The 11,095-nt window shown below is 40.1% G+C and overlaps 1 protein-coding gene across 1 annotated transcript in view; it reads right to left on the bottom strand.

The window, feature by feature from the left end:
* Positions 1-3,702: 3,702 nt before the first annotated feature.
* Positions 3,703-11,095, bottom strand: part of gfra4a (GDNF family receptor alpha 4a) — a 149,748-nt gene continuing 142,355 nt past the window's right edge. Inside the window, exon 8 of the mRNA XM_040042345.1 lies at positions 3,703-7,250. Coding sequence (XP_039898279.1) covers positions 7,104-7,250 — 147 coding nt within the window. The 3' untranslated portion in view covers positions 3,703-7,103. The remainder of the gene's footprint in view (positions 7,251-11,095) is intronic.

The raw sequence follows: 11,095 nt of genomic DNA, 5'->3' as shown, positions 1-11,095 counted from the left end.
TATCTATTCATCTCTCACTCTGTTTCTCTTCTCCCTCCCTCCCTCTCCTTCCCTCCCTCTCTCTCCTCACTACCTGCTCCGACCCTGTTCTCTCTCCGCCCGAGGAGCTCCTATACGGTGTAAACAGATGATTAGGTGCTGTCCTTTGATTCCAAGTCTTTGACTAAATGCATCCTGATCATTATGACAGGCTGCACACTCTGCTCTGTAGCAGCTGGATGATAATAAGACTTTTTATCATCCAGACTTTTTCCTCTCTTTCTTTTTTCCTCCTTCACATTACAACAATGCTGTTTATGAAACCATCCTCCCCTCTCCTCCTCCTCCTCCCTCTCCTCCTCATCATCATCTGAGTCTAATTCCGAGTAAGCAGATATTGTTTGCAGACTTTACATGCGTCTGCCCATTTTCGGGTCATCCAGACTTTATTGCTTTCATCAAACAGTCTAATGTAATTATCTCTCCTCGGCTTTGATTCGGCTGGTTTTTCAGCAGAGCTGTCAGGGACAATAACGTCTGGGGGGGTAAGAGGAAAAAAAAAATCCTCCCGTCGTGTTTCAAATTTGCTGAACAAAGGTTACACGGTGAGATGGAATTCTCAGAAATGCTGCATTTGTGTTTTTCTGTCACAGACGTCTTTTTCCCTTCTTCTCGTGTGTCGTTCTGACACATTATGACAATTAGTAAATGTTTCTCAGGGAAGTTTCTTCCATTGGTCTGTCTTTAGTTTCCTTCTTTATGCTGGCTTGTCAGATTCTGACTGATGCTGATACCCACCCTCCCCCTCCACCCTCTTGTGATGTTAAAGGACTTCACTCATTAACAATCTGCAGTAAATCCATCATTTGAGGAAAATCCCTGTTTGCTCATGCGCTGTAGCTCCCAAACAAAAGGCCTTTAATATGATAGCTTGTCCAAGATGTTGCCAGTATCGCAAAATGCCAGTAAAGTAATATGTCTGCAACAGTGGATGAGAGGAATTTTCTAAGATCTGTGACGTCTGGTTGGTAAAACTTGCCCTTTGTGATATGACAGAAAAACCTACACGTAACAGCAGCTACAAGCAGAAATGTGTCATCATAAAATGAGTAGAAACAACTCTGTGACCAGTGGGAAGCAGCTCACATCGATCATGGGCTTGTTTGTCTTTATGATGCTGTTTTGTCTTGTAACTAATATGCTGAAAGTGTTTGGAAGTGTCTGCGTATGCACATGCCTCAAGTAAACAAACTTTTTAATGTGGAAAAATTGCAAAATTTGAAATAAACATAGCTCTCCACCTCCAAAGCCTTCTTCCCTACAATGCTTCTACATTACTGGTTCAATAGGGTTTAAAATGGTAAGTAGCAGCCAGGTCCTGCTAATCAAAAGCACTTGATTAATTGCTTATCAGCAAGTGTGAGCGCTTCTGTAAAAGAAGATGTTTTGACACATTTCTGGACTGAAGCATTCAGGTTTGCGTCAGCACAACGCTCCAATCTTCACTAGATCTTCATCCTGAGCTCAGACTGTGCAACGCTCAGAAACTGCAAAACCCCCAAACTTACATCTCAGACTCTACAGGCCTCAGTTAGCACGTTACATGTTAAAGTTCATGTTCAAGTATGGCTTATTTTTGAAATATGGCAAGGAGAAACACTCTCATCTTTAAAAAGAATCTGCCAACACAGTTTACTTCAAGTACCTCAAGTATCTCAAGTACTTCAAAAGTAGAGATGTTCGGTCAACATGCATTGCACCACATTTGGTGAAAACACAGCATATCAGCACAAACATCCTACGGTAATTTTCAACACAGTAGGAGAGGAGTAATGGTTTGGACTCGTTTTGCAGCCACAGGTCCTGAGCACCTTATAGTCACTGAGTTGACCATGTATATTAAAGTAATCTAAAGTCACATGACAGAAATTGTGTCATACAATGATCCTGAGCACAGCAGCTAATCTACAGCAGAATGTCTGGAGTAAAAGAATGAAGGTCAAAGCCCAGACTTCAACTGATTTCAATGAAATGCTGTGTTGGGACCTTCAGAGAGCTGCGTATAGATCAGGGGTAGGAAACTCCAGGCCTCGAGAGCCGGTGTCCTGCAGGTTTTAGATGTGTCCTTGATCCAACACAGCTGATTTAAATGGCTAAATTAGCTCCTCAACATGTCTTGAAGTTCTCCAGAGGCCTGGTAATGAACTAATCATTTGATTCAGGCGTGGTGACCCAGGGTGAGATCTGAAACCTGCAGGACACCGGCTCTTGAGGACTAACGTTCCCTACCCCTGGTATAGATGAATGTTTGCAGACTTCAGTAAACTAAAGAGTGGACCAAAATTCATCCACAATGATGTGAGAGACTGAAAGCCGTACTAAAGAAAGAGGCTCAACCTGAAGTGATTGTGCTGAAAGACGCTTCTAGAAGCTTTTGAATGACATTTTCACAGGACTCAAAACAGGATATGAAGCCACCTCTCCCTGGTGAAAGTCCTATACAGCAGCTTCTGAGACAGACCTGTCTGAACCACGTGAGCCATCATTAGAAATATAAATCAGTGACCTCAACAGAAGCAAGATTTTGACTATTTTGATATTTCATTATGGATTTTATGGTCCAGTGGCAACAAAAACAGCTTGCTGACCTCCGATTTAAGAGAATCTGTTTCTTCACTTAGCATTTAGTTTGTTTTGAGCCTATTTTGATCTCTTTAAATGTAATAATTCTACAGTTGAGTTTAAGTAGCCATAAAGTGTCACAAGTCAGTAAACACTCTTGCAGATATTTGTTTCTGAACTTCAGAAGTCAGTTTAGGACGTCGTGCAGTACTTAGCTGCCCGTTGGTGGTCAGATTTTTAGCTTTTTATCAGCCTTCAGCACTAGCAGCAGCAGCAGCAGCCACAGAACTAACAGCTCCAGTATGTGGGACAGCAGGAGGTCTGTCCCACATAGCTGTTGACCCAAAACATGGAGAACGGCGCCAATTACAGCCGCAATATGCAAAGCACAGGTGGCGCACACGTGCAGCTGGAGTCTCAATTTGGAAGGATGATGGGCTAAAGTCTTTTTCTTTAGCCAAACAGCAACTTTCAGAAGTTGTGAGGTGATTTCTAGTTATATTTGGCTACTGTCAGGCTTTTTTTGTGTGTGTGGATTGCTGATTTTCCAAAAACCACAGCATCGAGTGTTTCTGTGGCTATTTCCAGCTGCAGTGTGCCTCACCTCAGCCGCCTTACAAACACATCCTTGCATTATAGCCTTAAGGTATAGAGTAGTTTAGAAGAAACACCAATTTGCTCTAGGTTTATTTACACCAGGGGTCTCATTTATTAAAGTTTCCTGATGCTCAAGTTTGGGCTCAAAGTTGTGCTTTGTAAAGTTTTCATGTCAGAATTAACTCCTTGGTGATTTTCTCTGACATATCAAAAGCAAAACTTTGGATAAAATCCTTTTTTATTTTTACTCAAGGTATGAATTTTATAGACATCATATATATGGTATTCACCATGTAGTATATACACTGTACTATAACATCTTTACAAATCACACCCTGTGTGTGATGAAACATGGATTTTTAACTGGATGCTAAGGGGGAATACAGAGAGCTGAACTCAGATCGAGGTCAACAGTCACATCTTGTCAAGGGACCCAGAAATTTCTAGACAGGTGGAAAAAAAAGTCTCTTCCCCCCTTTTACAAGAAAGTGGTCAGAATTCACCTCCATTTACAATGTCATCTTTATTTCTGGAAGTGACACATGTCACATCAGGGATTCTGCCAGCGCAGACGAACAGGGAGCAGGTTGGTCGGTCACCTCACGGCACCGCGATGCACGCTGACTGATAAAACACAGGACAAATCAAAACAGGGCGCTCAGCTGGTGACACATCATGATATGAGACAGAGGCTTTGTGCAAACCAACGGGAGCCCTCGGACTCGCTGATGTGTCGAAACGTACATAGATGAAGGTGATTTTTCTTATGCGAAAACAAAAGCGCCAGTTCACCCAAACGACAAAACAAACACACCACTTGAATGCAGAAGTGATTTCATTTGTGAGCACTGGGCACACATCTTTTTATCCTCTGCAAACTCCACAGGAATGTGTCCTTCCATCAGCAGTTAGTCGTCATTAGTTGCTGTGGATAATCCCAGATTAAAACAACACCAAACAGATACATTTTCTGTTTGTTGCTCCATTTGCACCGAATTCATTAATGGGGCCTCTGCATATATAATATATAATTATATGACTTTTTTTGACTAAAAACATTTGACTAATTTAAACAATAAAAACACATTTTAATTTAACTTAATTGTTAATGTAACGTTTACTGATACTTAGTTAATCATATTCCACTAAAACAGGAACTTTTGAGTTATAGTAAATGCTTCCTCAGTAGGACACTTTACATTACTAGGACTCCTTCACTGACAGTTTGACTACCTGTCTTTAGGGAAAGGGCTGCAGGGCAGCTTTACCAAAATCCATTTATATACTGCTTATTCACAATCCATGGGAGGGTTCTTCTCAGTGAATCCAAAGCTTCTAAAGCGCCAATTGACATGCTCTGTGAGATCTGCCCATCTATAAGATATTTTTGGCTTCTAGTTCATCTTTAAGAAGTCAGTAAAAGCAGCAAATAGTTTTTTAACCATTAATAAATCCACTGTAGTACAGTTTGAGTACCTATATCTTTCTCTGAAACTGCTGTCGGCAACACAATGTTTAGCATATTGGGGAGAGAAATGTCTGATGACTGTGCACGAGCTTTTAAGCCTTTTCTGTTTGAGCTGACTTTTACCAGAAACTGCCTTCTAAAGTCTTTGTACCCTAACTGCTCGGCTGTAAACAACTGGCAAACATACCGACCAGCTGGTAAATGCGGTGGAGTATTTAGCTTATAAACACATTTCCCTTAATATCCCTAAATGACAATTATATGTAATTTAAATTAAAACGTCTTCCAAGGGCCAGACTATACTAGATATACTTTTAAATGTAATGCAGATATTTCACCCAGCACTCTCTTTTACTCTCATAGTAAACGTTTTTGAAAACATCTAGAAAAACAGAAAATGAAGACATGTTTGTAAAAGTAGAGTTATCGCAGAGCATTTATACTGGATTGAAATGGATTTTGACCAGGTATCCATAATGAACCGACCAGTAAGTATTCTCTTCTAAAAGCTGCGAAAATAAAACCAAAACTGAGCATCGCATTAGTTCTGGCAGACCGCTAAGTCGAGCTCAGCTAGTAATCCTGGCTGCAGTGCCTCTGCAAGCCGCTTTGCAACACACCTCCACTGCAGCTCCTCCTTTACTCCCCGCCTTCTGGCTATTCAAACCTACACACCTGAAGGGCAGGGATGTGTGCTCTCCCTGCTTTAAGCTTTCCATGTAAGTGCACATAAATGGGCTGCACTATTTTCACTAAAGCGGTCTTCTATATATCCATGTGATTTTTTTGAGAGTGAGAATATTTGTGATTTGAGTGAACTGGTTCTTTAAGATAGTACAACTGTTTCCCCACACCTGTTAAAACACAATTAAATGACATGAGCATCACTTGTGTCCTCGTAGAATTTGCCCAGTAGAACGTCCTTATCTGGAGTTTCTTAGGTCCATCATTTCCTCATCGCAGCTGATTTTCATTGTGTAAAAATCAGCATTGTTTAGCAATGCAGGTGAATAAACTGTATTCTATGGCAGTACTGAAGGTTGTCCCTACACCCCACAATATATTTCTCGAGCGCCTCCTGTAGACATGTCCGCTCCACCACGCAGAGCTGTGCTTTTACAGTGCAAATTCTTCACCGTCCCACGCTGAACGTAGATTCCCTGCAGGTAGCAGGCGAGTTACTGCTTCCATCCCACAAAGACAGATGCAACCAACCATCCATTCAAATGTGCACTGACTAAAGCCAACCGTATCCCTCTTTACCAGCAAAGCATGAATGGTCCCAAACTTGTCAATACACATCTGCATTTTCTGCAACAAAGTCCACTTACTTTTGAAAAAATATAAACTTGTCTCAACCTCTTTCCACTTCACATGATTGTGCCTTTTTTAAAGTTCTATAAAAGGAACAGATCCAAGATATTTTGTAGGCCTTCACACTTAAAGCTTAATGAATGACTATATGAAGAGTCCCCTTCCAAAGTGAGGTATCCACCATTTGAAAAAACATGTACAAAGTACATTAAAGTAGGTCCTTGTGTGATGACATAATACACTTCTATCTTCTTTGAATGTTAAATTTTAAACTTAAATTTCGTATTTTAGATATATTTATATATATTTATATATTCTTTGTTTTGGAAATGAACTCTTCATACCTGAAACATGGAGCACGACAACGATCAAAGAATTTTCACTGCGATTTGACTCGATGTGCTTCCATCTAACATCCCAGGTAGCAAAACAACAGTTCGAAATTTAAAATGTGCGTTTCGAAGAAATAAAGAGCGAAGCTGAGCACACACACACACACACACACACACACTCCAGCTTAAATTTCGTGTAACACATCATCACAGTTCATCTGCGAGAAAAGTCTTAACATTGAGTATTTTTCTTTTACACCAAGGAATGTTCAAGAACAAAAGAAAAGAAAAAAATTGTGCTGTTTCATATGTATATATTTAAGAGTTTTCCTGCACTGGGTCATCAGTGTCTTTTGCTGTACACCTTCTGATTTCGCTCGTTTTCACCGTTTGGATGTTATTTTCAGATGAAGTGAAGTCTGCTTGTATGTGTGTGTGTGTTGTGTGGAAAAGTTTATGTTTGGGCAGGTGTGAAGCAGGAAATGAGTTGTGTACTTGATCCCCTCCCCCCTCCCATGGCACTGTAGTGGTACACACTCAGGTGGTCTTCGCAAGTGTGTGGGCTGCACAACACATCTGCTCTCAGTCATGATTCACAAATAGAGATTAAGTGATTTTTGTGACAGAAAGGGAGAGGGGAGTAGGGTAAGACGAGGCTGACCCTTTCCCTCACCATCACGTGACACATAGAAAATGGCTGTTTTTAGGTTGTGTTTTTTTCATCTGGTGCCCCAACCCCTCCCCCTTGGATCTTGACATTTGTCTTTGGAGGCCGGGCAAACCGAGGCCTCTTACAGACTGGAGAGCAGGAGGAACAGCAAGCCCAGGCTGAGCAGCGGCATGGAGAGGCAGACGGGCTCAGCTCCGTGGTCCAAAAGGCCCGGAGAGGGAAGAGTGGAGTCTCCGTCATCGTCCCACAATCTGTCGTTCTCATTAACCTGAAAGAAAACATGTAAATCTGTGTCTGAAACATCCATTTATGTTTAACAGGAATACAACAAAATCTGTTGAAACATATCTTCAGCGATTTTATGACCAACTATGTGGTTATAATGGCCGAATTTTCCGCATCCACAGTTGAAAAATAAGATAAGCAATGCCAAGGACATAGCCACTTATCAACATGATGCAATTTCACAGCAAGAGAAGCTTTTTTTTTTGGCTGCAGATGTATTCAGAGTAAACTCTTCAATCATCATCATCATTTTTTCCCCTTCATTCTCTTGATATTCTCCTTGAGCTTGTGTGGGTTCCCTCCGGCTTCCTCCCACAGTCCACAGACATGCATGTTAGGCTGATTGGTGATTCTAAATTGGCTGTGGGTGGAAATGTGAGCGTGTGTCTGTCTCTCTGCGTTAGCCCTGTGATATACTCGGCACCCGATCCACGAATACCCAGCCTTATGTCAGCACACATTAAATCCAAGCCCCACCGTGACCCTGAAACAAATAACTCATCTTGGGGTAAAATACTATTACATTTAAATTAAACACGTTTTAACCTTTCAACATCCATCAGGCCATTAGTGAGCTTATAACAGATAAACTGTGTCACCAATATGTATGAAACTATGTATTAAAAAGAAATTGGATAATGAAATCACAACTTCCTGCTTGAAAATGAGCATTTTGAATTTAATCAAACAAACAAACAGGATGAAAATGCGTCAATCAAAATATTTAATTAGAAATGGGTGTTTCCCCCCCACTCCTACCTCTCGTACCTCATTTGTGAGGTACTAAAGACTGGAGCTGTATTGCTTGACAGTTTAAAAACAATGTGACAGGATATTGTTTGGTCATATCTGCTGTTACGACTCTGAGGCAGCTGCCCAGAATTAATTTACAGATTCAATTAACTTTGACTGGTGTCAAGTCAGTCGTATGTTATCCAAACCTCATTTGACATTCGACTATCAGGTGACAAAACGTTTATGTTCAACAGAGTCTCTTTACCGTACTGTTAGCTCTGCTGTGGTGAAAGGATGATACAGACTGTTGAAACAATTGCATGTGGGGCACACCGTTCAGAGGACTCGGGGCAAAAAGATATCATTTGGTTTTTGGCCATTTTTCTGCAGCTTTTCCCCTGGAACTAAGTAAGTGGCCTACTTAACTTGTCAAGTTTATTTATATCTGTTGCCAGACTGTCAATTATGTTATCAGCATTATTTTTTTGGGTTCCCATTTGGAGCATAATGCATGGAACAAATTTCTTTTCCCTGATGTAAATTACATAATTTATAAATTTCTCCTCATTATTAAAATCTGCAATACTGTGTGCATGTTTAATGCAAAACAGGCTGTTCACATTAAAATTTATGTCCAACAGAATTCAGTAGTTGTTTGCTTTATGACTGCATTGTATGGGCTTTGTTAATGGGGTTTACAGAACCTGGTAATGGTGTGAATGAAGAAGCAGTTTCTGTATGTTCAAGCTGATGGTGTACACACAGCACGAAAAGAAAACCATCCTGGACACTCCAAAGCCAGCGACAACTCAAACCTCACAGTTATGTGATCCTCGGATGGTTGGATTTCTAGAGCTGGAAAGTCATTCTGCTGATTTTGGTATGTAAAAACAACAATGGGTATCTACAGACTTTTTTTAAACTCATAAGTCTTTAAAAAACATACAGTGATTCAGTCATGATATCCTTCCATTTTAAGTTTCACATATCAGGACATAATAAAAATCAGCTGGTCCTTAGCATGTTCTGAAATTGTCTGAATACAAACTAAGAAAAACAGCACAGGACATATGACACTGTTACTGTTTATTCAACAAAAACTAAACCCCAAAAATCTGCTTGAATCAGTCAAATAACTTTTTCAGTCTCCCACATGATTGCAGAGGGATTTTGGCCTAATCTTCGTTGCTACTTCCCACAATAGCACACCAAACAGGGTGAAGTCTTTCACATTGCAACATATTTTTCTTTCTCAGCTATTCTTTTGCAGATTTGCTGCTATGCTCGGTGTCATTGTCTTGTTGCATGACCAAATTTGGACCAATGTTTAGCTATAAATTTAACTAACCTTAGCATTCAGAGGAGTTCAGGTCTTACTATACGGCTGCAAAATAAACCCAAATCACACCCACTCCACCACCGTGCTTTACTGATGGCACAAGGTGTTTTTCCTGATGTGCTGTATATACATCTCCTCTGTGGTTTCTTCAGATGCAACTTTGCAAACCTAACCTGTGCTGTGTTCATAATTTGTACTTGTTCAGTCTTTTTCTAGTTTTACTGTCACAAACTTCCACATTCAGCAGATGGCCCCGCCCCTCCCTGAGCCTGGTTCTGCCGGAGGTTTCTTCCTGTTAAAAGGGAGTTTTTCCTTCCCACTGTCGCCAAAGTGCTTGCTCATAGGGGGTCATATGATTGTTGGGTTTTTCTCTGTATCTATGAAGCGCCTTGAGGCGACTTTTGTTGTGATTTCGCGCTATATAAATAAAATTGAATTGAATTGAAAATTGAATTGGAAACATCTGACATGCTAACTGAGGGCTGTAGAGTAGGAGATGAGTAGAGAATGAACAATGCTTCTCCAAGACCAATGCTGTCACTCAAATGGTTAGGGGGTGAGGGGGAAAGTGAAAATAAAGAAAGTGTAGCAAGACAGGAAAAACAGATTAGGGAGCGGGAATAGAAAAATTCAATGACACGCTGCGTTTCTGTGGAAACACTTGGAGAGTAAAAAGTGGTGAGTGGAATTAATCAAGTGCATTTGATTAGCAGCACTGGCTGCTACTTACTCCCTTTAACTCCTATGGAAACAGTAAAGGTGTACTTAGATTTCCACGCACTGCTTTTGTATTTTTCTCTCAGTTTTTGTTAAATAATTAAGGACATTTTGTAATACTTCATGTGTTATTGTGTTTACTAAATGATGATTTTACCAGTTGATTTTTTTAGTCTTATTAACTAAAACCTTGATGTACTTTCCTTTTTTTTCACCATGGCTGACCTGTTTGTCAGGATTAATGCTATTAAATGTTTTTATCTATGTGGAAGTGAAAAATGTATCAACAAAGAATTAACAATTAACCAAATGTTTGCTTTAATCTGACATGTTCTTGCACTTTCTGAGTTTCATTTTGTTTTAGTTGCAAATATTTTTTTTTTTACTAATTCCTAAACAACATTACATTTCAAAAAATGTCTTTTTGACATATTTTAAGAACATAATTATTTATGTATAGATACTTTGATTCACATTACTTTTTGCACACTGTGTCATCCGTAGGTTTGGTATTTTGTGCTCCAGTTTCATTTGTTTACCTTCGTTTAAATCAATTTATATCATTTACTCTCCATGTGTTCTTTTGTTTTGCTTTTTGCTTGGCTATGTGCTCAATCGATCTAATGACAACACTGCAATCAATAAAGTTAAAGCAAATGTTAAAGATGCTTTAGTTCACTCGTACCCCCTGGTTAGTCTCCGCTGAGCTGGAGAGCCCGGTCAGTGTATTGACTTAATGAGTCAATAATAGCTTGTCACAGGATATAAAGCACATATAATATAGAAACCACAGCATGAGCATGCTTTATCTTTTATTGGGCTCATATTTCCTGCAAAACTTCATATTTAGACATTAAAAATATCTTTACTCAGTGCCAAATACTATTGGGGTGATTGTGGCTCAAGAGTTGCGAGTTCGCCTTGTAATCGGAAGGACAGTCTCGGTCATTGTGTCCTTGGGCAAGACACTTCACCTACCGCCTACTGGTGATGGACAGAAGGGCCGATGGCGCGATATGGCAGCCTCTGCCCCAGGG

This window comes from Simochromis diagramma, unplaced genomic scaffold, assembly GCF_900408965.1.
Source record: "Simochromis diagramma unplaced genomic scaffold, fSimDia1.1 OVJJ01000304.1, whole genome shotgun sequence".
Classification (NCBI taxonomy): Eukaryota; Metazoa; Chordata; class Actinopteri; order Cichliformes; family Cichlidae; genus Simochromis; species Simochromis diagramma.
This window is presented reverse-complemented; position numbering and strand designations above follow the sequence as displayed.